The 24151-nt window shown below is 56.8% G+C and overlaps 11 protein-coding genes across 11 annotated transcripts; 6 read left to right on the top strand and 5 right to left on the bottom strand.

The window, feature by feature from the left end:
• Positions 1-355: 355 nt before the first annotated feature.
• Positions 356-2410, top strand: VTJ04DRAFT_1445 (uncharacterized protein; the record flags this gene model as incomplete). The annotated part of the gene is made up of 3 exons (XM_069359133.1): positions 356-1214; positions 1279-2117; positions 2204-2410. The coding sequence occupies 3 exons, from the start codon at positions 356-358 to the stop codon at positions 2408-2410; spliced, it is 1905 nt and encodes a 634-aa protein (XP_069224053.1).
• An 898-nt stretch (positions 2411-3308) lies between these two features.
• VTJ04DRAFT_1444 (uncharacterized protein) lies at positions 3309-6448 on the bottom strand (the record flags this gene model as incomplete). Its single annotated transcript, XM_069359132.1, has 3 exons — positions 3309-3453; positions 3528-6242; positions 6312-6448. The coding sequence occupies 3 exons, from the start codon at positions 6446-6448 to the stop codon at positions 3309-3311; spliced, it is 2997 nt and encodes a 998-aa protein (XP_069224052.1).
• A 393-nt stretch (positions 6449-6841) lies between these two features.
• VTJ04DRAFT_1443 (uncharacterized protein) lies at positions 6842-7420 on the top strand (the record flags this gene model as incomplete). The annotated part of the gene is made up of 3 exons (XM_069359131.1): positions 6842-6945; positions 7083-7132; positions 7212-7420. The coding sequence occupies 3 exons, from the start codon at positions 6842-6844 to the stop codon at positions 7418-7420; spliced, it is 363 nt and encodes a 120-aa protein (XP_069224051.1).
• A 1522-nt stretch (positions 7421-8942) lies between these two features.
• On the top strand, positions 8943-9701 carry VTJ04DRAFT_1442 (uncharacterized protein; the record flags this gene model as incomplete). The annotated part of the gene is made up of 3 exons (XM_069359130.1): positions 8943-9046; positions 9143-9546; positions 9634-9701. The coding sequence occupies 3 exons, from the start codon at positions 8943-8945 to the stop codon at positions 9699-9701; spliced, it is 576 nt and encodes a 191-aa protein (XP_069224050.1).
• A 198-nt stretch (positions 9702-9899) lies between these two features.
• VTJ04DRAFT_1441 (uncharacterized protein) lies at positions 9900-10358 on the top strand (the record flags this gene model as incomplete). Its single annotated transcript, XM_069359129.1, has 3 exons — positions 9900-9949; positions 10072-10269; positions 10325-10358. 3 exons carry the CDS (start codon positions 9900-9902, stop codon positions 10356-10358), a joined length of 282 nt encoding a protein of 93 aa, XP_069224049.1.
• A 6-nt stretch (positions 10359-10364) lies between these two features.
• On the bottom strand, positions 10365-11354 carry VTJ04DRAFT_1440 (uncharacterized protein; the record flags this gene model as incomplete). Its single annotated transcript, XM_069359128.1, has 3 exons — positions 10365-10685; positions 10761-10912; positions 10994-11354. 3 exons carry the CDS (start codon positions 11352-11354, stop codon positions 10365-10367), a joined length of 834 nt encoding a protein of 277 aa, XP_069224048.1.
• A 695-nt stretch (positions 11355-12049) lies between these two features.
• On the bottom strand, positions 12050-13163 carry VTJ04DRAFT_1439 (uncharacterized protein; the record flags this gene model as incomplete). Its single annotated transcript, XM_069359126.1, has 2 exons — positions 12050-12139; positions 12219-13163. The coding sequence occupies 2 exons, from the start codon at positions 13161-13163 to the stop codon at positions 12050-12052; spliced, it is 1035 nt and encodes a 344-aa protein (XP_069224047.1).
• A 412-nt stretch (positions 13164-13575) lies between these two features.
• On the bottom strand, positions 13576-16299 carry VTJ04DRAFT_1438 (uncharacterized protein; the record flags this gene model as incomplete). Its single annotated transcript, XM_069359125.1, has 4 exons — positions 13576-13976; positions 14044-15984; positions 16044-16190; positions 16275-16299. The coding sequence occupies 4 exons, from the start codon at positions 16297-16299 to the stop codon at positions 13576-13578; spliced, it is 2514 nt and encodes an 837-aa protein (XP_069224046.1).
• Positions 16300-16982: 683 nt separating this feature from the next.
• VTJ04DRAFT_1437 (uncharacterized protein) lies at positions 16983-18227 on the top strand (the record flags this gene model as incomplete). The annotated part of the gene is made up of 4 exons (XM_069359124.1): positions 16983-17286; positions 17346-17445; positions 17537-17974; positions 18035-18227. The coding sequence occupies 4 exons, from the start codon at positions 16983-16985 to the stop codon at positions 18225-18227; spliced, it is 1035 nt and encodes a 344-aa protein (XP_069224045.1).
• Positions 18228-18567: 340 nt separating this feature from the next.
• On the bottom strand, positions 18568-19947 carry VTJ04DRAFT_1436 (uncharacterized protein; the record flags this gene model as incomplete). Its single annotated transcript, XM_069359123.1, has 3 exons — positions 18568-19576; positions 19642-19717; positions 19833-19947. The coding sequence occupies 3 exons, from the start codon at positions 19945-19947 to the stop codon at positions 18568-18570; spliced, it is 1200 nt and encodes a 399-aa protein (XP_069224044.1).
• Positions 19948-20461: 514 nt separating this feature from the next.
• On the top strand, positions 20462-23938 carry VTJ04DRAFT_1435 (uncharacterized protein; the record flags this gene model as incomplete). The annotated part of the gene is made up of 5 exons (XM_069359122.1): positions 20462-20624; positions 20687-21838; positions 21902-22893; positions 22965-23052; positions 23373-23938. The coding sequence occupies 5 exons, from the start codon at positions 20462-20464 to the stop codon at positions 23936-23938; spliced, it is 2961 nt and encodes a 986-aa protein (XP_069224043.1).
• Positions 23939-24151: the final 213 nt, after the last annotated feature.

Below are 24151 nucleotides of genomic sequence, written 5' to 3'. Positions count from 1 at the left end.
CAGTCTTTTGGAAAACAAGCAAAACTAAAGCATATAGGTATTTCTCTCCGTCTCCGTTGACTGTGTCCTCGGATTCCAAGCATGATGACTGTCTTGAGATGAAGTTTTGAGGAAAGTGAAAGCAGATGAAATGTCGAATCGATGGCGGGGTCTATGCCACCACGATTGCCGAAACAGAGCTCCGTCCGGATCATTGATTGGCTATCAACCCTGTTATCCCCCACTTTTAGTGACTTACAACACCAAAAATTCGAATTTCGAGTCATTTTGATACCACCATTTCACACTCGCACCTCTCACAGACGCTCACCAACACAATCCCGGCTGCGTGGGATCCTCCAAAGAGACAGCCGCCATGACGCACAAGAACCCCGTGATCGGCCTGCTGGGCGGCGGCCAGCTCGGCCGCATGCTGTGCGAGGCGGCCAATCCCCTGGGCATCGACATCGCCGTCCTCGACGAGGACATGGCTCCGGCCAAGCAGGCCCATAACACAAACCGCCATGTCACCGGCTCCTTCAAGGACCCAGAACGCATTCGGGAGCTGGCTGCTCATGCCGATGTCTTGTCGGTTGAGATTGAGCACGTCGACACCGAAGTCCTCGAGGACATTGAGAAGAATGGCGTCCAGATCAAGCAGGCCGACGGCTCCTCTAAGATCCACAAACCGCCAGTCCACCCCTCTTGGAGGACCATCCGTCTCATCCAGGACAAGTTCCTTCAGAAGGAGCACTTCCGCAACAGTGACCGACACATCCCCATCGCTGACCAGGTCGCCATCGAGCCTGGCCCCGCCGCCCTGAACTCTCTCGCCAACGCCGCCGCCCAATTCGGCTTCCCCTTCATGGTCAAGGCCCGGAAAGGGAGCTATGACGGCCGTGGAAACTTCAAGGTCTCCAGCGAGGAGGACTTTTTGCCTGCCACTGCCGCCCTGAAGGGGTTGAGCTTGTACGCAGAGAAATGGGCCAACTTTGTCAAGGAACTGGCCGTCATGGTCATCCGCACCGAAGATGACGCTGGGAACCTGAAGTCCTGTGTCGCCTATCCCGCCGTCGAGACCATCCACGAGGACAGCATTTGCACCAAGGTTTTCATGCCGCCGAGGGATGTGTCAGAGTCTGTCTGTGAGGCAGCCCGGAAGCTTGCCACAGACGTGGTCAGCACCCTCTGGGGCCGCGGCGTCTTTGCTGTCGAGATGTTCCTCCTGGAGGATGGTATGACTGTCATCGCCTTTCAACCCTCGTTCGGATAATAGTCATGACTAACCTGTCACCGAAGGTTCCCTGATGGTCAACGAAGTGGCCCCTCGCCCGCACAACTCTGGCCACTACACGATCGAGGCCGTGCCGCAGATGTCGCAGTACAAGGCGCAGATTCACGCCGTGCTGGACCTGCCCGTGCCCAAGGCCATCACCCCCCGCGTCTCGTCAGCCATCATGCTCAACATCCTCGGTGGCGCCACGCCGGATGCTCATATCCCTCTGGCAGAGCTCGCACGCAACACCTTCGACGACGACATGGACGTCTACCTGCACCTGTACAACAAGGCGTCCAAGCCCGGCCGCAAGATCGGCCACATCACCCTCACGGGCACCTCTACGATTCAGGCCCTCGAAGCCAAGGCGCAGCCCTTCATCAACCTCGTCGACCAGCTCCGTCGTGACCGCCTCGCTGCCGCCACGGAGACCCTGCGCCCGACCCAGGAATCCGCGCCAACAAAAGCCACCACCTCTTCTTCTTCTTCTTCTTCCACTACCACCTCCATTCCCGCCCCACCACCATCATCATCACAACCTACCTCCTCCCCACTCGTCCTCGTCACAATGGGCTCCGACTCGGACCTCCCTGTCCTCCAAGCCGGGCTCAACATCCTGCGCGAGTTCGGCGTGCCCTACACGCTCGACATTACCTCAGCCCACCGCACGCCCAAGCGCATGATGCAGGTCGCCGCCGAGGCTGCGGGCCGCGGCATCCGCGTCATCATCGCGGCCGCCGGAGGCGCCGCCCACCTGCCGGGCATGATGTCCTCCGAGACCCCGCTGCCCGTCATCGGCGTGCCGGTCAAGGCGACGCATCTGGACGGGATGGATAGTTTGTTGAGTATCGTGCAGATGCCGGTGCGTTTTCCTCTCTCTCTCTCTCTCCCCTAACCAACTGAGTTGTTTGTTTGTTGCTTGCTTGCGTACTAACTTGCCAAAAACAGAGGGGCGTTCCCACCGCCACGGTGGGCATCAACAACTCGACCAACGCGGCCCTGCTGGCCATTCGCATCCTGGGGACCTCGGTGCCCGAATTCCAGGAGAAGATGGTCAAGTACCAGCTCAACATGGAGGAGGAGGTCCTGGTCAAGGCGGAGAAGCTGCGCGAGCTGGGAGATGTCGAGTACCTCGCGAGTAAGGGGAAGAAATGAATCAATAGGATAGGTTGGTTGGTTGGGTAGGATGGGTAGGATGGTCTTTTTTTTTGTGTGTGTGGATGATGGGGGATTGCCTAGGCAGGATTGAAGGGGTCAACAAAAAAAGGAAAGTAAAAAGTTGATTGTGAAGAAGGTTGGAGGTTGTTTGCGGATTGGAATCATTTGACGTTGAATAGACATACTATGTCATGTAGAGATACATGTGTGTGGGAACAAGTCACGTAGACACTGTTGATATTATAAGCATGGAGTTAAGTGGTTGCCATGACACTTTTCAGGGGCTGAGCTCAGGAGGTATGCAAACAAACCCTTACTGGCATCAAGCCAAGCAACCAAACATCAAATATACTATACTTAATAGTGCCATCTAGCTATTTAGTGGACCTGAACGTCACAGTCATCAATTCATTCACCAAGTACTCCGTATCGCAAGGAAATCCTCCTGATGGTGTTCAATTTCGAAGGGCCAACGTGGAGAGGTTTGGTCGAGTCCTATCTTTGCTTGACTGACCAATCTTGGACCCGAACCGGCAACTATGTTATTCCAACTTCGATGAATGAATGTTGGAAATCCAAAGAGAGTAAAGAACAATCGAAAAAAAGAATATACCAAAATTCCTCCAAGTTAATGTCCTGATCCAATCCAGAACCCTCCATCCAATCTTGGTCACGGTATCCAACCAAGGAAACCTGGAACCAATTCATTCCTCCCCACAGCTTACCTTGTCTCCCACCTACCTCCCGAGGTATCAAACTTTCCCTCCCAAGAGAGACCCATTCTCACTCTCTCTTTACATTCCTTCCACCTTCTCACTCACCCTCACATCGCAGCCTCACACGTCTCACTCCGCTTCAACGAAGACAAAAAAAGAAAATGGCGTTTTCAAAAAGTTCAATCAATAGGAGGGGGCAACGTCGGGGTCGGGGCAATCTTGGGCGTGGAATAACGGACAGTAGCGAGGGTGGACTTGGAAGTGGGCGGGGACGGGCACGGCGGCTCCTGAATGGCGGGCCAGGGCCGGCAGTCGGGGAAGCATCTGTCGCGAAGGTTCATCATGTCAGCCAAAAGGTTGATCCCAAAAGAAAAGAAACATGAGAAAGTACTACATACCCTCCATACCACACTCCGCAAGCATTCACCGCATCCCAACATACCGTCACCGTCGAGTTGCACTTGGTCGTCACCGAGCTCGGGGCGGGAGCAGTCGTGGTGGTGGGCGGCAGCTCGGCAGTGGTGACTGGCTCAGTGGTGGTGGGAACCGGCGGCACCTTTCTCGTCCTCGTCGGCCTGGGCGGTCTGGGAGGAATCGGGCGCTTGGTTTCGGCGATGACTTCCTCAGCCTCGACTGGGGCATCCCGCTTCTCGACTTCGACCTCCCGCTTCGGGATGATCAAAGTCAGGATGGGCTGCTGGGTTAGGGTCGGGATTGGAGTCGGCTTCTTCGTGATGGTGGAAGTGGTTTTCTTGGTCGTCGTTGTGGTTGTGGTTGTCCTCTTCGTTGTGGTAGTGGTGGTTTTCTTGGTTGTGGTGGTCGTGGTAGTGGCCTTCTTGGTCGTCGTGGTAGTCACTGTCTTGATTATGGTTGTGACAGGTTTCACGGTCGTAGTAGGCTTCGGCGTCGTGCTGGTGGTTTTCTTGCTGGTGGTAGTCGTAAGCCTCAGCGTAGTGCTGGTAGGAACAGGATTTCCGGGCACGGTCAGGATCGCGGTGGGCACCGTGATGATGATGGGGCCACCTCCGGGAACCGTAATGACAGGACCACCAGGAACCGTCAGAATCTGCCTCTTCTCCTTGCCTTCCTCTCCCCTGGGGACTGGAACAGTGAGAATAGGCGCTCCTGGCGGGAACAAAGTCAAGATGTTAGTTGGGATCGGCACGTTGCCGCCACCAGGGATCGGAACCGTCAGTTGCCTCTTCTCTTCCTTCCCATCTTCTGCCCTGGGGACTGGAACAGTGAGAATAGGCGCTCCTGGCGGGAACAAAGTCAAGATGTTAGTTGGGATTGGCACGTTGCCGCCACCAGGAATCGGAACCGTCAGCTGCCTCTTTTCCTCTTGCTCGTTCTCACCCCTGGGCACTGGGACAGTGAGGACAGGCGGGTTGGGAGGGAAGAGAGTCAGGATGTTCGTGGGAATCGGCACGTTTCCACCACCGGGAATGGGAACTGTCAGTTGCCTCTTCTCCTCCTGCTGCTCGTTGTCATCCCGAGGAACTTTAAGGGTAGCAGTAGGCCTGGGGCCCGGAACGGTGATGACAGGCGGCCTGGGAGGGAACAAGGTCAGAATGTTGGTCGGAATCGGAGGGCGGCCGCCACCCGGAATTGGGACCGTCAGGATCTGCCTCTTCTCCTCATCTCTCTTCTCTTGCTCATTTTCACCCCTGGGAGCCCGGTCACCCCTGGGACCCGGCACGGTGAGGACGGGTGGCTTGGGGGGGAACAAGGTCAGAATGTTGGTTGGGATCGGAGCGCCGCCGCCACCAGGAATGGGGACAGTCAGGATCTGCCTCTTCTCCTCTTGATGCTCTTGCTCTTCCCTCTTCTCTGCCTGCTCGCTTTCTTCCCTGGGAACCGGCTTAGAACCTGGAACAGTAATGACGGGTGGCCTGGGAGGGAACAGGGTGAGAATGTTTGTCGGGATCGGAGGAGCCCCGCCACCGGGGATAGGAACCGTCAAGATCTGCCGCTTCTCTTCGTCCCTCTTCTCTTGTTCGTTCTCGCCTCGAGGGACCGGGACGGTGAGAGACGGAGGCCGGGGGAACAAGGTGAAGATGTTGGTCGGGATCGGAGGAACACCGCCACCAGGAACGGGAACCGTGAGTTGCCTCTTTTCCTCCTCATTCTCTCCCCGTGGGATAATGGGAACAGTCAAGGGAGGCTGCCTGCTGGTCGTGGTGGTGGTCTTCTTGATCGTGGTGATGGTAGGCCTTGGGGGTGTGGTCGTAATTGGCTTCCTGGTGGTTGTTGGGGTGGGCCTCCTGGTTGTGGTAGGTTTCTTGGTTGTGCTCGTTGGCTTCAGTGAGGTGGTGGGCTTCCTGGTCGAGGTAGTGGTGATCCTAACCGTCGTGGGCAACTTGGTAAGAATAGGGCCACCTCCACCTCCGGGAACCGTCAGTTGCCTCTTTTGCTCTTCGTTGTTGAGCTTGGGACCTGGGACAGTGATGACAGGCGGTCTGGGCCCCTTGGTGAGGATTGCCGTAGGCCAGGGAATTGGACCGCCATTTCCAGGAACCGTAAGGGTCTGCCTTTTCTCAACCTCGGGCTGTTCATCCCGCTTGGGGACGATGAGTGTGATACTGGGGCGTCTGGTCAACGTGGGGATCGTACGGGTCGGGTTCACAGTGAGCGTGGCAGTAATCCGAGAAGTAGGAAACGTGGGTCTTGGAACCGTGAGAGTAGGTAATCTTGTTGTGGATGTCCTGGACGTGGGCCTCGGACCAACAGTGAGCGTGGCAGTAGGCCTAGTGAAGGTGAAGGTGGGGATCCTGATAGTCCGTTGAGTGGTTGGCCGCGGCGGCCAGTTGGTCGGCCGAGGAGGCCAGTTGGGAACCGTAAGAGTCTGCCTCCTGGTGCTGGATGTGGATGTGGACGACTTCTCAGGTGGAACAGGCACGACGGGGACCGTGAGGGTCTGCCTCTTGGTGGTGGTGGATGACTTGTCAGGAGGGACCGGGACCACCGGGACCGTGAGAGTCTGTCTTTTGGTACTAGTTGTGGGTTGGTCCTTGGGAGGGGTGGGAACTCCTCCAGGGACCGTCAGGATTGGTGTAGGTTCGGGGCACGGAGGCGCAACAGGTTTGGCTGCAGGGTCACACTCATTGTAGCATCTGTCATAGAGATTCAGCAACAACGTTCGACATTCGGTGTCTGTTTAGGGGGCAACGGGGAATCCATACCCGCCGTACTTGATACCGCAAGAGTTGACACCGTCGATGCAGATGATACGCCTCTGGCAGTCAGGCTGGCCGTTACTGGCAACGGGTGCCGCGGCGACTAGTCCTCCGAGCAGGAGGATAGCTGCTGCGTAATGCATGATGCCAGGTTGGACTTGTGCTAAGAATGTCAACACAAGCTCGATGCCGGATCAGTTCCCAGATAGGAAGGTGAGGAGATCAGCAATAGGACCAAGAGAGCATCATGACGATGGCTCGAGGACCTGGCGGGGACCTCTGAGATATAGACGGGCTTGGGGGGCGGCTCAACGTCTGGCCAAGGAGCACATGTTTGCGAGGACGGAATGCAAGCGTCATGTTTAGTTGCGTGACTGGCATACTACTCTCCGACAAAGACTATGAACCCGGTCATATCCCGGTGCTTATCGCCATCGAAAAGCCCATGACAACGCTCTCCTCAGGCCGCCTATGCAAGCCACTCGAGTCCAGTTCCGGGGAGAGGCACTTAACATCCGGCTTGTCAACGACGCCACATGGAGGCCAAGGCGGGTCGTCGAGACGAGGGCCGACAGAAAGAGGAAACGAGGAAGCGTGACTCCGCAGACAAGCATCTGCAGATGCACGAGGTGGATTTAAGGTAGGGTTACTTGAAACAACAGGCTATAGTCTCCTCGCTCTTGGGACCGGCTCGACGGTTGGTGGGGTACTGTGGTCGTGACACCGATCAGTGGATGGACAGATCCTGGAGATAGAGTAGCCGGCCGTTGCATATAGACCGTTACGACGTTGGCTGGGCGGGTCGAACGGTTCCATCGGAAAAGTCCGTTCGTCGGCTGCCTGTGGCGAGAGGCGCCGATGAGGCCATAGGGCAGGAGGAGTGACGACGGCGACATGGACGGGAAGCCAAGCCCCGTGGGAAGTTCCGGGCTCGGTCACCTGGAGAGGTTTCACACCATGAAGGCCTGAAAGACGACATGTTAGATATTGCTCTCTGCACGTCACCGGGTGACCTCGACGGTCTCGCCGCCCTCGCCGAGCAACAGAGACGTCATGGCTCGGTGACAAGCCAGGGAGACAGCGTGCCCGGTTTGTTGGGCTTGACAGATTCTTGATTGCTCGCGTCTCCGGCCGTCTTGGATGCAGATAGGAGGGGGGGACGGATGGAGCTATCAATGGAAACACTATATAGTGCTGGTAGCGTGTTGGCCAGAACATTGGCAGATGTTGGTGGTCATGGTGGTGAGGCAATCAGGATGGAGGCGACAAGATTTCCAGGTTCCCGGTGAGAAGAGAGCGGGTGAGAGAGTAGAGGGAATATCCAAAGATGCAGGAATGGAAGTGAATGTGCAGAATGTGCAGGTCATGCTTCTGTACAACATCACATCATGAACCGCTGTTCTTTCCTTCCTTCCTTCCCTCAGTCTCAGATTTTGGATCCGAATTTTCTTTTCTAGAATCCGTCCGGCGGTACCTTCCATCCGGAGGATCACTGAGGTCCGCGTCACAAGAGGAAGGCGCACCGAAGCGTCCCTGCGTCAGCGGAATCGGCATCTCAGGTTCGTGTAACTGGCCGGAAGGAAGTAACAGATCTGAGGAATGAAGAAGGGATGGATCTCCTGAGGATCTAGGTCACCTTCTCACCGTTGTCCCTCCTATCACCCGTCCAATCCCAGCCCGGCAGATACGCAGCAACGTCGCATCGAGCCGACTACATTCTACGGTAGTCACATACTTAAGCTCGGGCAGCAATTGTAAATAAGCTATTATCTCTTCAAGGCCTCTCTCGGTTGTGTCTCAGTACGTGGCATTCATCTTCGCAATTTCTTCCGTTTCTTTCCTGTTGTTGGTCTTCGTCATCACCTCCCGGGAACTGAACCGGGTGACTGGAGGGGACGGAAAGGAGGAGGTATGCTAAAAATACGCGGGGCCGAATATCTGGTTATATAGAATAATATGGAGTGCATCCCAGTTGCAGCCGTTAATATTCAGTCACCGGCAGAATCCATCCACACACCATCCACGCAAAACCGCCTGCACAACCAAGTTGCACAATCTGCACAATTTGCCTGCATTGCGACACCCGCGTGGAGCTGCCCACGGCACTGCCGTCCGACCAATACCTACCAACCCGAGGGGAAAAAAATCTCCTTCTTTCTACCAACGCCCGTACCCAGAGTAGACCTGCGGCCGAGGTCTTACACGATACCACGGGAAGGTGCACCAACAAACCTATATGCGTGGAGACTGTGATACCCGTGATACCCAAAGCACGGGGAACTCGAGCAGAACATGATGGAGGTGTGGGGGGAGTGACTCTGGAAGGGCGAAAGGATCATGAGAGACGCAACGTCGACGGTGTTGAAGATTGGACGAGGCTTGGATGTAAACGTAGACGCTGATGACAACGAAACAAGACGTGATGAGGCAATCTGGGAGAAAGGAGAAAACCATAAAAGAGGCATTATCCTTCCTCAAGAACGACGGATAAAAAATACATCAAGATCATCACCTCACGCTCCGTCCAGGCTTCATCACCATCATCACTACTAGCTTAGCAGTCTGGGGCACACACTCTCAGAGCAACTTTTCCACTTCTTCAAAGCTTTCCCACTCGCAATCCCACCCACGTCCACCATGAAACTCCAATCCCTCCTCACATCCCTCCTCGCTTCCGCCGCCCTGGCAACCCCGGTCCGCCGGGACGTCGATTTTGACCTCTACACCCTCAAGATCTCCACGTAAGCATCGCCCCCCTCTTTTTGTCCAGCAAAACAAACCCGGCCGCCTCTCTATCCTAGGTTAGGCAACTAACCCAACAACCCCCAACCCCACAGCAACCACCCAGCCCTTGACGGCCTCTACCTCGGCCCCATCCCCGCGCCCGGCGGCGGCGCCAAGAACGCCACGGCTGGCCTCGCGCTCGGCGTGGTCCCCGGCACCCAGGCGCAGTCGGGCATCATCGTCTACCCCGTCGCTTCGGAGGACCCGGGGCTGACCGCATTGCACACCATCGACGGCGGGGCGGTCCTCGTGGCGGGAAGGCACGGGGTGCTGGACCTGGCCGCCTTCTACGGCGATCCGGCGTCGGCGCCCGTGCCGGAGGGCGTGACTATCGATTGGGATTCGTTCCAGCTGGTGGAGGAAGGGGCGGAGGTGCTGTTTGCCAATGCTAAGGGACGGTGGGTGGCGTTCCCGAGCTATGATGGCACTTCGGGGTGGAGAGTGACGTTCAAAGAAAGTGAGTTTCTCCCCCTCTTCTCAACTTTTCCTGGAGCTGGTGTGGTCGTATGAACAAGAAGAAAAAAGAAGCTAACAGTGGTGCTAGCCACGGCGTTCTCGACGACGGACTATGTTCCTGTCTCCGTCGTGTACGAGTCGATTCGGTGGGACTAGGACACCTCGGCTACTAGTTGGGAGAGCGAAGACGAGTGGGACGACGACCGCTCGAGGAGCTGGACAGAGAACGAGTAGGCCGTTGATGCCTCGGCGAGATGGACGGAGGGCGAGGGAGGGATTTCATGTAACGAATCCGAATGTGGCGGCGAGTGGTAGCAGAAGAGGTGGAAAAGTTTGTTCTTGTGTGTCTTCAACATGTCTGATGTACAGTTAGCTAGTCACTCTTTGCTTGTTATTGTTCCAATGTCAGTCGGCCGCTGTCATTCCACATCAGAGAGCTTTCAGAGCGACGAGTGAAGACGAAACACTTCAAAAATGCCCATCAGACTTGTTCGGTCCGGGGTTGATCTTGACAATATCCTCCCAGGCTCTATGGAAGAACCGTATCAACAAAACAAAAACCAACCATCCATTGTTGCACTCTGACAGCAAACTCCGACCATGCTGGAGACCAGGTAAGTTTACACATTCCCAAGCCTTTGTTTAGGACTTACGCCTTTGGCTATTTTGTTTTCCATGCCCATATAATCCCTCATCATCTCAACTCATCCTTTCCCTTCTGCAAGTGAGCAGCGCCCGCTCGCTCCTAGATCAATTCTCTCCACCTCCTCCTCCCAAAGATACATTCCCCCAATTCTCCTCCTCTTCTCATAATCCCCTTTAGAAAGCCATGGCCTTCTTGATCTCCGCAATTGCCAGGCCCGGGTTCAGACCCTTGGGGCACGTCCGGGTGCAGTTAAGGATGGTGTGGCAGCGGTACAGGCTCATCGAGTTGTTGAGGGCAGCCTTGCGCTCTTCGGTCTTCTCGTCACGGGAATCCACCAGCCACCGGTACGACTGGAGCAGAATGGCAGGGCCCAAGTACTCTTCCGAATTCCACCAGTACGAGGGGCACGAGGTCGAGCAGCAGGCGCAGAGAATGCACTCGTATAGGCCATCAAGCTTCTTGCGGTCCTCCCGGCTCTGCCTGTACTCCTTGCCCTGTTTTCGAGGTGGCGGTTAGCACACACGTATGTCTGGTAGGGTGGCCAATGACGCAGTATGGGGCGAACTCACATCCGGGGCAGGGGTGTCGCGCTGGAGGTACGGCTTGATCGACTTGTACTGCTTGTAGAAGTGGGTGAGATCAGGGACGAGGTCCTTGATCACGTAGGTATGCGGGAGAGGGTAGATCTTCATGTCGGCATTGTCGTCCTTAGGGATGCGGCCTAGAAGACGGGGGAGGGGCTGTCAGAATCTTCTGGACCCAAATTTACGGACATATTCCCACGGATGTGACCACCACATACAAAGGCAGGCCAGGGTGTTGGTGCCATTGATGTTCATGGCGCAGCTCCCGCAAATGCCCTCACGGCAGGACCTCCTGAAAGTGAGGGTGGGATCTTGCTCGTTCTTGATGCGGATCAGGGCGTCGAGGACCATGGGGCCGGTCTTGTTGAGGTCGAGCGTGTAGCTCTGCAGGCGGGGCTTCTCGGTCGGGGTGTCCGGGTTCCAGCGGTAGATCTGGAAGGTCTTGAGACGAGGCTTCTCAGCCGAGTCGGAGACGGTGGCCATGCCGCGGACGGCAGCCATGGTGGTCGCGGGGCGGAGGGTCGGCCGGGACACGGCGCCTGCGACGAGGCGGGGGGCGGACGAGCGGAGGGACGCCATGGTGTGTTGTCAGGGAGGCGGGCGAAGACACGGACGGAGGACAATGGTCGATGTTTTCGCTTGGTGGAATTGCACGCTGCTGCTCCGTCCCGGGAGACGATTGTCAACGATTGTCGTCGACGACGGTTTGCTGGTTGTGAGGTGCAAGTCGGGAAAAGGCCTCGGAATGGAAGGCACTTGTGGCGGTTCATTGCCCGAGGTTAACCATCCACATTGACAAATTGCCGGTCCGCCATTGGCCACCCGGTCCCGACTCGAACCCCACCATGCGGGAAGCAGGCGCGACAAATTGAGCTTGGTTCCACAACTCCCGGCCCCAGGTCTTGGCATCCAGGGCGTCGCTCACACCAGTCCCAATTGAGTTGAGAGCTAGTTCACCACTCCATGTGATTGTGAGAATGAGCCTCACCAAGAGACGTATGAAAGTGGCCATCTTCTTAAAGTGTACATCACGCGGCTCTCGCTCTGTTAACCATAACCTCTTGTTTGTTCCCAAACTCTTCCAATCAACCGAGCTTGTGAGGAACATAGAGGGACCTCATCCCGAGCCATAGAACGTTGAGACATCGAGACTCGCATCTGTGAGCCCCTCATGACGACCCATGCTTCCAACTGTACAGCTCCCATAGGGATAATAAGCATGAACACACCTTTAGAGGTAGCTTGCACTCAACATATGTACAGCAACCAGCACTTCAATCCAGCCATCTCCCCTCCACCGCATCATAGCCCAGTACATCCGGGTCAATGTTGAGGCTCCTGAGCATCATAAGTATCGTAAACTCCTGTAAACAACCAACCCAAGTTAGCACTCACAGCATCCACCTCAACACAGCAGCAGCAGCAGCAGGATAGAAAACTCACCGACTCCTCTTCACCCTCTTCCTCCTCAGCCTCATTCTCATCCCCACCATCCTCCCTCACACTCTCCTCCCCATTATCACCGTCCCTCTCACCACCCTCATCATCAAAACCCCCTTTCTTCCCCACCTCATCCTCGTCCCCCCAAAACCCACCCCTAGCCTGCCTCCTCTGACTCTCCCTCCATGCCTTCGCTCCCCCCATCCCGTCCACCCGTTCCTTCACCAACTCAAACAACTCCTCGGCCGCCAGCCTGCTCGCCGCTTTCCAGCGGGCGATCCGCTCCCTCAGACCCGCGTCGGCCTCGGCTCCACCATCGCCATCGCCATCTGCGGCAGGTTTCGATGCCTCTTCAATGCGACGCGCCTGCCTGACGAGCTCGAGACGCTGCTGGGCGGCGCGGAGCTGGGTCTGGAGGCGTTTTTGGGAGGCTTGGATTTGGTGGATGAGGTTGGGCAGGTTGGTAGGGTCGTGGTCGGTGGCGCCGGTGCCGGTGCCGGTGCTGGTGCTGGTGCTGGTGCAGGCAGGTTTATTGAGACTGCCCTTTGTGAGGCCCGGTGCCGATTTTAGTGATGATGACGATGACGACTTGACGAGCCTTGATTGTGACGGTTTATGGGTTAGGGATCCTCCATCGACTTCTGTCCTGGAGAAGGGGGGGGATGTCTCTTCGCCTCCTGCCGAGAGAGCCTCTGGCGTTGATTCTGCGTTGGTCCGGCCGATCGAGGCTGGTGTGCTAGGTGCCCGAATGGCCCTTGTGCCAGAAGGCGCCGCCCGACCCGTTCCGGCTTGTTGGTGATGATGATTTTGTTGCAAAGTCTGTGAGCTGGACTCCGTTGTCGGTTGCCGATTTATCAGCGGCGATCTGAAGGGCTTCCGGAGCGTGAGATTGGCAGCTTCAATTCGACGCCGTTTGGCGGCGGGACCACCGGGAGTTTGGAATGACATTTTGTTGGCCTCGGATTATGGCGCATTTTGAATGGGTGTCACATTGTTCTTCTTTCAAAAAGACGGTCGGTTTTCAGAGAGCGTGGTTGTTTGATGAAGGTCGAGTGTGAGGTTGGAGAGTTGCTGCCAAAAGAGGAAGAATGCCTTGCACGGGGTGTGGAAAGCTTGGCCAAGCATTTGCTGGGGATGTTTGAGCCCCGAACTCCCGGCCATCAAAAGACGACGAGGCTGACGTGAAATCCCAACCATGAACCTTCTACGTGGAATATACTGCTTCATACACTCATTACGTACCCAACCGCTGCAGACTCTAAAACGTTAAAATACAGTGTTTTCCAACCAAAGACGCCCGCTGCATCATGCTGCAAGATACTCTTTTGTGTTATGGACCATGCAAACATCCCCTTTTTTCTCAATGCCCTACTCCCCCGACTCCCCATTGCATGAAATCAACTTCTCCAGGCTGTGGGAAACCCCCTCTCCCCTGCTGCTGCTGATTCAACCCCACTGCAGCGTTTTGCCCGGCCGCCTGGTGCCGTTGCTGCTGCTGCCTCCTCGCTGCCTCCTCCTCTTCTTCCTGCCGTCTCGCCGCCTGCTGACGCTGCTGTCGGTACATGATCAAAAACACAAGAGCCGCCGCCAGACCGAGGATGGCCACACTCTCCATGACGCCGTCGTCAAAGTCGAGTGGGTCGCCGCCCGGCATGGGATCATCTTCGTAAATGTCGTCGTAGCCGTCGTCGTAATACGCGCCACCATCGTCCTGGATGAAATGGTTGATCCAGTCGCTGAGCGACCACTCCTTCTTGGGTGCTACGTGGACAAAAAACGTTAGCATGGTACTCGAACATTCACAGTTTCTCTGCTCAAAACGACTTACTTGGCTCGTCCTGGATCGAGTTGATCCTCCCATTCGTCACGGTGTTCCACCAGCTCTTTGCCCGCAACTTCAACAGGCTCAACGACACAGGCAGGTACGCTTCCTCGTTGGTAGCGAGTGCGGCATCGTAGTAGCGCTTGGCGAGATGATAGTCCTGGTTCAAGCCGATGCCGTGCTCGTGCATCCACCCAAGGTTGTACAGCGCCTGCGCGCTTTGGTGGAAATCGGCCGCGCCCGAGTAGCACTGCACCGCCTTGTCGATATCAGCTTCCGTGCCGATCCCGTAGAAGTAGTAGTCGCCCATCTTGACCAGAGCATCAATGTTGTGTTGGCGGGACGAGCGAGTCCACGAAATAAGCGCGAGGGTTGGGTTATCGAGAAGAGGCGACTTTGGTTTCTGGGAGAAGAACTTGCCGAGAGGCAGGCGAGACTTGTCGGGATCCAAAAGGTAGGCGACGTTGTTCTGGGCCTTCTCGTAGCCCTGTTCTGCCAGGCCCAAGTAGATGAGCAGCGCGAGCTCTGTGTCGCCACTCTCGTACGCCAAGTTGGCGTCTGTCCACGACGAGACCAGCGGTTCAACCCGCTCGGCGACGTGCTTGTAATAGCTGAAGGCCCCAGGGCAGGAGCGCTCGTTAGTCACTCCGATGTTGTTGGCTTCGGCGAGGTGGTAGTAAGCTTCCATATTGACCCATCGCGCGGCAAGCTCAAAGTAGTGGTTCCCAGTGGCGACGTCTTCGTTGGTGCCGTGGTCAAGGTAGAGGTAGCCGAGTTGCACCTGCGCTGGGGCATAGTCCTGAAGGGCGGCCGTCCGGAACCATTCGATGGCTTGAGCGGGATCCGGCTTGACGCCGTATCCGTGGAGGGCCATCAAGCCTAGGTTATGTTGCGACTGGGCATCTTTGAGCGCCGCACCGCGTTCGAACCAGAACCTGGCCCGATCAAAGTTCTGCTCAACGCCTTCTCCGCGGAGGTACATGCGACCGATATACCCGGCCGCTTTGCCTGCCATCTTGTCAAGGCCGGCCTTCGGGTTCTCGACCGGCCGGTTCTTCTTCCAGTACTTCTGTGCAATATCCAAGAAGTACTTGCGGGAGAGTACAAAGTTCTTGTCGAGGCCCCGCTGACCCTCATAGTAGATGCGGCCCAAGTTAAACGACGCCTTGAAGTCGCCTTTTTGAGACATGAGGTCCAGATATTCAATGACGTCCTCGATAGATGCGTGGGCGTCGGAGGTAACACTAGCCTTGTTGGCATTCTCGCCGGCGCTGGCAACACTGGCGCCCTCGCCGTAAGCACCCCCAGACTCGTCGGCGATGCGGTATGCTTGTGAGATCCAGCTCCTGCCGCCAGGTGGGCCGGAACGGTACCAGGCAATGGCCTTATCAGCCACCCGTTTGTAGTACTTGACGGCCAAATCGCAATTCTTGGGGGTCCCGATGCCAAAGTAGTGCCGGTATCCCACTGCCATCTCAGCCCTTGTGTGGCCTTTGTTGGCAGCGAATGTGTAATACAGAAGGGCGCGAGCCTGATCCCGCTCCACTGCACCTCCAATCCCCGTCGAGTACATCAACCCAAGCATGTACATAGCTGAGCTGTTTCCGTTGAGCAAGGCGAGCTGGTGGTAGTGGTCAAAGGCCGCCGAGAAATTTCGCGGATGGGTGAAGTTGCCGTAGAAGTTCATCTCGGCGAGGATATAGAGTGCGTCCGAGTTGTTCTGGCGAGCCGACTCTTGGAGGAGCTGGGTTGCGTGTAGTAACTTCGGGTTGAGCGCCGTCTTGGATGATGATTCTGCGGTGGGTGCCGACAAGCGCAACGTCGGGAGTGCCTGAAGAGCAAAGTGAAGGATGGTGCTCATGACTCCTTGCTGCTTTCGTGATCGGTGCTGGAGCGGTTGGTGCAACTTGCGAAGCTCAACGAGCGCGGCATCGACAAGGTCGGCTCCTGGTGTCCGTCAGCATCGCATCCCCCATACAAAGTCTCCAAGATTGGTATGTATGTACCTGGCTCGCGGGCGACGGGTCCCCCGGTCTGGGCGGTGACCTCAGCACGGAATGCATCACCGGTGGTTTCCTTGGTCGCATCGCCGCCGAGGACATGTTGCTCCGCGTGCGTGTTGGCGTGGGTGAGGGTGATGGCCTGCAAGAGCACTGCAAGGAGAAGTCATGTTAGCGTGGGATGGGTCAGGTTGGCGATGTGCAGCTCCAGGCGATTTGTTGGCGTTTGCAACTTACGGGTCACCCAGACAAGCCCCTTCATGGTGGTCTGTTGGAAATTGTAAAATCGCAACCCAAATGCTTCATTCCATGACTATGGGACTAGCTGAGTGTCGAGGAGTTGTGGGTGTCAGGTTGGAGGAGTTCGAGCTCGTGGAAGTCTTGTCGGCCAATTCGTCAAGCTGTCCAGAAGCCGGAGTGTGCTTTCTGGAAGCTCCCCACGGCGGCATGACGCTGCTGTTCTGACAGGGGTGCTGCAATACCGTAATTTCAGGTTGGCGGTACGGTACGAATCAAACGGCACATGGTCCGTCCATGCCGGGCCGTTGTGCCACACCGGACAGCTGGTGCCGTCTGTGCCCAATTCTCCTTTGGGAAAGTCACCAAAATCTTTCAGAAGTCCATGCTGCCGACTGTGTCAAGTTTTTGAAGTAAACAAATCACGGGAGGTCTCAGAAGTCATAAGAACGTGTGAACATCGGGGAGTTTGGAATTTTATTTCTTTCGTTTATAAAAGTATCCATATTTTCCTCATCCTGGCGAGATATTTTCTGCTCAAGGTTCACTGACCAGGCGCTCACTTACACAAAGTCAACATCTCAGGCCAAGCAGGGTTCAAATCACTTACACGCTCGCATCTGTCCACTCACCATATTTCTGATATCTCAGACTTCTCCAAGTTTCCGAACCAGTTGGTCTTTTATAACCTGACTGGGCACACTTCAAATGTACCCCCTTGTCCCCTCAGACGGGTTCAAATATCCCGGCGAGGACACGTATGTTCTCGATATCCTCCCGGTAGCCACGGGCCTTGCGGCCACGGCCTCGGATCAGACCTTGAGCCTGTTTGATCCTTTCCGTCTGAGCCAGGGACCGATTCGAAAGATTACGACGGACCATGGGAATATAAAGGCGGCAAACGTTTACTCCGGCCTCAACTCTGTCATCTGCACTTCGGGAGAAAATGGCACAGTCTCGGTGTGGGATCTACGTGCCGACCCAGCCAGTGCTCGGGCGCTGCAAATAGAGGGTTGGTGAAAACATCCTCTTGCCTGGATCTGATGGACCACAATACTGACATGGTGCCAGGGAACCAACCCGGTCTGCTCTCTCTCTCTTGCTCTGAGGAGTCCAACGCTCTCGTCGCCGGCACCGAACTGGCAAACCACCAAGCATCCATCCTCATCTGGTGCGCCACCCCTCTCTCTCCAACTCCCCAGACATGTTTATGTATATGATCGACGAACCTCGGCTGACGGATAACGACAACAACACCCCAGGGACCTCCGCTCTCCCCAAACCCCGAAATCCCAATACCACGAAGTCCACTCCGACGACGTCACCGAGCTCGCCTTCCACCCGTCTGCCCCTCACCTGCTCCTCTCCGGCTCGACCGACGGGCTCGTCAACGTGACCGACACGCGCATCGCCGACGAGGACGAGGCGGTGCAGGCCACCTTCAACCACGGCTCGGTGCACAAGGCCGGGTTCCTGAGCAGCAGCGGGGGCAGCGGCGATTCCTCCCCCTCAACGATGCTACTGTACGCGGCGTCGCATGACGAAAAGTTCGCCCTTTATGACGCAGCCGAGGGCACCGGCTCGGGCGCGCCGATGCTCGACCTCGGCGACGTGCGCCCGGTGCTCGGGTGCCAGTATATTGCCGGTGTGGTGGCCAAGGTGGATGGGAATGGGGCCGTCGTGGGCGTGGGAGCACAGGAGTAAGTTTGGCGTCTTTTCCTCTTGAGTTCAGTGTGGATAGGTTCTAACCGTCCGACTAGTCAGCAAATGTTCCAGCTGATACACTTGGCCAATGGGCCTGGTGGATGGGGTTTGGATAGGGACACGGTGGTTGGGCTGCCCGGGGCGCATGGCTCAGAGCTCGTCCGGAGCTTCTGTTTCTACGACGAACAGCAGGTGGTGTTTACGGCAGGGGAGGATGGGTGCGTGAAGGCGTGGAGGCCTGGCAACTAAGTCCAATAATTACAACCCGGATCTAGGGAGAAGCAGACATCATACCCACACTGAAAACAAAGCGGGAATGAAGACGTCCCACCACAAACAACCCCTTATATTAGTGATTGTAGGTGTCCGGGAGACCTCGAATGGTTCTCCCTAACTATATGCCGTATGACATGTCTGGCTTATCTAGTTTATAGACTTGATTTGGTCCGGTCCGGAATCGCCACTGATCTATGCATGATGTTCGCTTGTATCAGAACCGTTCCTCTCTTTGGACGAATAACGCCATGAACCCCAGAAACATCCCGCCATGACAAACTTCGCTTCATACGCAACGACGCGTGGACGCAACTCACTGCAAGTTCTCAATCACCAGAGCCGAAGCGCCACCACCGCCGTTGCAAATGCCAGCCACACCAATCTTGCCCTTCTTCTCGCGCAGCACCGAGGTCAGGGTTGTGACAATGCGGGCACCCGAGGCGCCGAGCGGGTGGCCGATGGCCACGGAGCCGCCAAACACGTTCACCTTCTCGGGGTCGAGGCCAAGGATCTTGATGTTGGCCAGGGCCACCACCGAGAAGGCCTCGTTGATCTCGTAGTAGTCGACTTGGTCCGGGGTCAGGCCGGCGTGCTGGATGGCCTTGGGGATGGCCAGCGCCGGGGCGACGGTGAAGTGCGAGGGGTCGCGGGCGGCATCGCCCCAGCCGAGGATCTTGGCGAGGGGCTTGATGCCGAGCTCCTTGAGCTTGGCCTCCGAGACGAGCACGACGGCGGCGGCACCGTCATTGATGGGGGCGGCGTTGGGGGCAGTGATAGTGCCACCGTTGGGGATGAACGCGGGACGGATGGTCTTCAGCTTGGCCTCGTTCAGGTTCTTGACCTCCTCGTCGCGGTCAATGGTGACGGGTGGCTTGCCGCGGCCGCCGGGAACCTCAATGGGGGCGATCTCGGTGAAGAGGCCGGCCTCGGTAGCAGCCTGCGCCCGCTTGTAGGTGCCGATGGCATATTCATCCTGGGCCTCGCGCGTGAAGCCATACTCCTGGGCGCAGAGCTCGCCCTGCATGCCCATGAGCTCCTGCTTGCCGTAGGCGTCCCGGAGACCGTCCTTCTGCACGCCGTCGATCAGGGTAGATTCGCCGTACTTGACGCCGGTGCGGAGGTTCGGGAGGTAGTGCGGAGTGTTGGACATGCTCTCGGTACCGCCAGCCACGACGATGGAAGCATTGCCCGTCATGATGGTCTGGGCGCCGAGGATAATGGCCTTCAGGCCCGACGCGCACACCTTGTTGACGGTGGTGCAAACCACCTTCTCGGAGAGACCGGCGCCGAGGGCGCATTGCCGGGCGGGAGCCTGTCCAAGGCTATTGGAAGGATATGGTCAGGACACTGTCGTCTGGCAGCTGAGGGAGACGCGGGGGTTGCCTACTTCGCGGAAAGGACATTGCCAAAGAAGACCTCCTCGACATCCTCGGGCTTGATCTGGGGCACACGCTCAACAGCAGCTGTAAAAGAAGCCAGAATGTTAGCGTGTGGTCTTGTTTGGCGATCTTAGGATCCAACAGCCGTGGGAATTGCCCGAATCCTTCTCCCCTTTTACTCCTTCCCCCCTTTACTCACCCTTGATGGCGTGGGAGCCCAACTGCGTCGCGGTGAGGCCGGAGAGCTGGCCGAGGAAGCTGCCAATCGGCGTCCTCGCGGCCGAGACAATGTAAACGGGAGGGAGGCCGGACATTGTAGGAACGTCTGTGATCTGGAGACTCGAACAAGCTTGAGATGAACAGGTTGTTGGGATTGTCGGTGTAGGTAGGCTGGGTAGCGGGGGTTTTTAGGTGCTCGAGTGAATGTCGACAAGGGGAGCCCGCTATCGATAAGATCAATGGTTGGGATGCCCCTCGTTGGGAACAAGGGGGACAGGTGCCGTTGAGTCAGCGGCGAATAAAGAACGAGCATCCTGCAGGGGTTGCCCGCCGATGGCCGGAAGGGGCAACAGCTGGCAGAGACCGCCGGAGCTGATTACTAATCGGTACCGATCGTACCTCCATTACGTTACGATACGTCGGTTCATTTCATCTCTTACGGAAAGCTGGGCGCTGCTGCTGGCGGTTTGATGCTGGCAGTTGCTGCTGCGACAGCGGGCCAGTTAATTTTTTGGAGCCGCCTTACATCACCGAAACGCGACGCGACGGAATCGTCTTGAATCCCAAAGTCTGACGACCAACCACGCATCGCCGCACCCCACAGCAGCCATGGATGACGACCTGTACGACGAATTTGGCAACTTCATCGGCGAGGAGGTCGAGGCATCCGAAGAAGAATCCCAACATGGCGTCGACATTGGCAACTATGTCGACGACGAGTACCCGGAGACAGCTCCAGAAGCTCCCCCAGAGGAGCACATGGACATAGATGGTATGTCGGCGCACTCAATTCCATCTCCCTTGGCGACTTTGGCTGACAATACGCGCGCACAGAAGAGGGCCCCTCGAACACCGTCATCCTCTATGAAGACAAACAGTACTATCCCACCGCCGCCCAGGTCTACGGGGAAGGGGTCGAGACGTTGGTGCAAGAGGAGGATGCGCAGCCATTGACGCAGCCCATCATCGCCCCTGTAGAGCAGAAGAAGTTCAGCATCGAGGAGGCCGACCTCCCGCCTGTCTACTACGATCGCACCTTTATGGCCGACCTTATGAACTTCCCCGAGCAGATCCGCAATGTCGCCTTCGCGGGACACCTGCACCACGGCAAGACCGCCTTCGTTGACATGCTGGTTCTCGAGACCCACGCGATTGCCGATAGGTTGGAGAAGCGGTCAGGCAAAAAACGGGATGAGCAGCTTCGGTATACAGATGTCCATGTCATCGAGCGGGACCGGGGACTGTCGATCAAGACTGCACCCATGAGCCTCGTTCTCCAGAGCACCAAGGGCAAGTCGCATCTCTTCAACATCCTCGACACGCCGGGACATGTGGACTTCGTTGACGAGGTGGCCGCGGCCTTCCGTCTGGTCGATGGTGTGTGCTTGGTGGTGGATGTGGTGGAGGGCGTCCAGATCAACACGGAACAGATCATCAAGCACGCAGTGCTTGAAGACATTCCGCTAACCTTGATCATCAACAAGATGGATCGGTTGATTCTGGAGCTCAAGTTACCCCCCAACGACGCCTACTACAAGCTGAGGCATGTCATCGAGGAGGTCAACACGGTCATCGAGAACACCATTCCAGGACGGGGCGCTGAGAAGAGGTTAAGCCCCGAAAAGGGCAACGTCCTGTTTGCTTGCACGTCCATGGGTTGGTGCTTCACGTTGGCATCGTTCGCCAAGATGTACTCAGACAGCTTTGGCGGCGTCAACGTTGAAGAGTTCGCACGGAGGTTATGGGGAGACGTCTACTTCAACCCGCAAAAGCGGAACTTCACCAGGAAACCGCTCGAGAAAGGGTCCAAGAGGTCCTTCATCAACTTCATCCTCGAGCCGATATACAAGCTCTTCTCCCACACCATTAGTGAGAGCCCCGAGGACCTCAAGGGTACTCTTGGGAAGCTGGGTATCCAGCTCAAGCCGTCCCAGTACAAGGCAGACGCCAAGGTGCTCCTTAAGTTGGCGTGCGAACAGTTTTTCGGTACGCTTCATATGCTCGTCTCCTTTCGTCCTGGTTCCGGCCCCCATACTAACTGGAAGACAGGTCCGTCAACTGCATTTGTGGACATGGTCTGCAAACATATCCCTTCGCCGGTTGAAGCCGCGGAGCAAAAGCTGTCGCGCTACTACACCGGCCCCCTGGACACCAAGGTGGCCGAGTCGATGAAGAAGTGCGACCAGGACGGGCCGTTGGTGGTGCATATCACCAAGCTGTTTAGTACCACCGACGCGAAGAGCTTCAACTCGTTTGGCCGGGTCATGAGCGGTATTGCGAGACCTGGTGCCGAGGTTCGCGTGCTTGGTGAAGGCTACTCCTTGGACGACGAGGAAGATATGGCGTTGGCCAAGATTACGAACGTCTTCATCGCCGAAACGCGATACAACATTCCGACGGATGGTGTGCCGGCTGGCAACTGGGTTCTTCTCAGTGGTGTTGATAACTCGATTGTCAAGACAGCCACCATCGTTGAAAAGAAGTTCCCAGACAACGAGGATGCTTACATTTTCAAGCCCTTGTCACACTTCACCGAGTCTGTCCTCAAGGTTGCCGTTGAGCCCATCAACCCGTCAGAGTTGCCCAAGATGCTTGACGGCATCCGGAAAATCAACAAGAGCTACCCTCTTGTTTCCACCAAGGTCGAGGAGTCAGGTGAACACATCATTATTGGCACCGGCGAGCTGTACATGGACTGCGTTCTCCACGACCTCCGCCGCCTCTATGCCGACATGGAGATCCGGGTGTCGGACCCGGTTGTTCGGTTCTGCGAGACGGTACAGGACATGTCGGCCACGAAGTGCTACGCCGTCACACCAAACAAAAAGAACACCATCACCATGGCCGCCGAGCCGCTCGACGATGGCATCGCCCAGGACATCGAGTCGGGCGCTGTCAGGATACGTGACCCCATCCGGAAAGTGGCCAAATTCTTTGAGGAGAAGTATGGGTGGGACATGCTCGCCGCGCGGAGCATTTGGGCCTTCGGCCCTGATGAGATGGGGCCCAACATCTTGCAAGATGATACCTTGCCCACGGAGGTGCGTCTCGTCTCGGAAACGCTCCGCTCACCCCTCTGACGTGCATGCATGTGCTAACGGCCCGAACGCAGGTTGACAAGAAGCGGTTAAACACGGTCAAGGAATCCATCAAGCAGGGGTTCAGTTGGGCCACACGTGAAGGCCCCTTGTGCGAAGAGCGTAAGTCTTTGTTTATTTTTCTCCCCCTTCGAGCCCATGATTTGAGCGGTGTGCTGCGGCATCTGCGCGATTTGCTGCAAACACATGCACTGCGATGCGAGATCCCCGAGGTTTTGAGTCACACGGTCATGCACATATCTTGTGGCCTTCTGAGCGAGGTGCTGGGGAAGCCTAGCTAGCAGGTCCCGCACTTTGCTTGATCTCTTCGGGCTGTCGCCACGGCTGTTTCTCGGCCGTTAAGGCCCCGTCCCATCCATGTGCCGGATCGGCAATTCTATTGCGTTATTGGACAACAGAGGCTGACTTTGACCTCCCAACAGCCATCCGCAACACTAAGTTCCGTCTCATCGATGTCTCGCTCGCGCAGGAGGCCATCTTCCGCGGCGGTGGCCAGATCATCCCCACCACCCGGCGGGCGTGCTACTCGTCCTTCCTGATGGCGTCTCCGCGCCTCATGGAGCCCGTCTACTCGGTCTACATGACGGGCCCGCAAGAGTCAGTCAGCACCGTCTACAACATCCTCTCGCGGCGGCGCGGGCACGTGCTCTCGGACGGCCCCATCGCGGGGACCCCGCTGTACCGCATCCACGGGCTCATGCCCGTCATCGACAGCTTCGGCTTCGAGACGGACCTGCGCATCAATACCCCCGGCCAGGCCATGGTCAGCCTCGTGTTTGACCGGTGGAGCATTGTCCCTGGCGACCCGCTCGACCGGGAACAGGTGACGCGGCCACTGCAGATGGCGGCGCCGCTGGCGACGGCGCGCGATTTTGTGCTCAAGACGAGGCGCAGGAAGGGGCTCAGCGAGGACGTGACGGTGGCCAAGTTTTTGGAGCCCGAGTTTTACCAGAGCTTGGTGGAGGGTGGGACGTTGGATGGTGTGTGAATGTGATTTTTCGTGGTGGTGGAGTGGAGAGAGGACAGGGGTTCCTATCTTCATTTCCTTGGAAAAACACCACCAGCCTTGTCCATTCATGATATACTTGGTGTGGTGGCGGATTAGTACACAACACTTGGCGTTAATAGGCTTCTGGCAGAGACTGACAATGTGAGGTGTGTGGGTGTATGTGTTTGTGGACTGGCGATTTTTTGCTTCTTA

Source organism: Mycothermus thermophilus (genome assembly GCF_041956435.1).
Source record: "Mycothermus thermophilus strain CBS 625.91 unplaced genomic scaffold VTJ04scaffold_1, whole genome shotgun sequence".
Taxonomy (NCBI): Eukaryota; Fungi; Ascomycota; class Sordariomycetes; order Sordariales; family Chaetomiaceae; genus Mycothermus; species Mycothermus thermophilus.
This window is presented reverse-complemented; position numbering and strand designations above follow the sequence as displayed.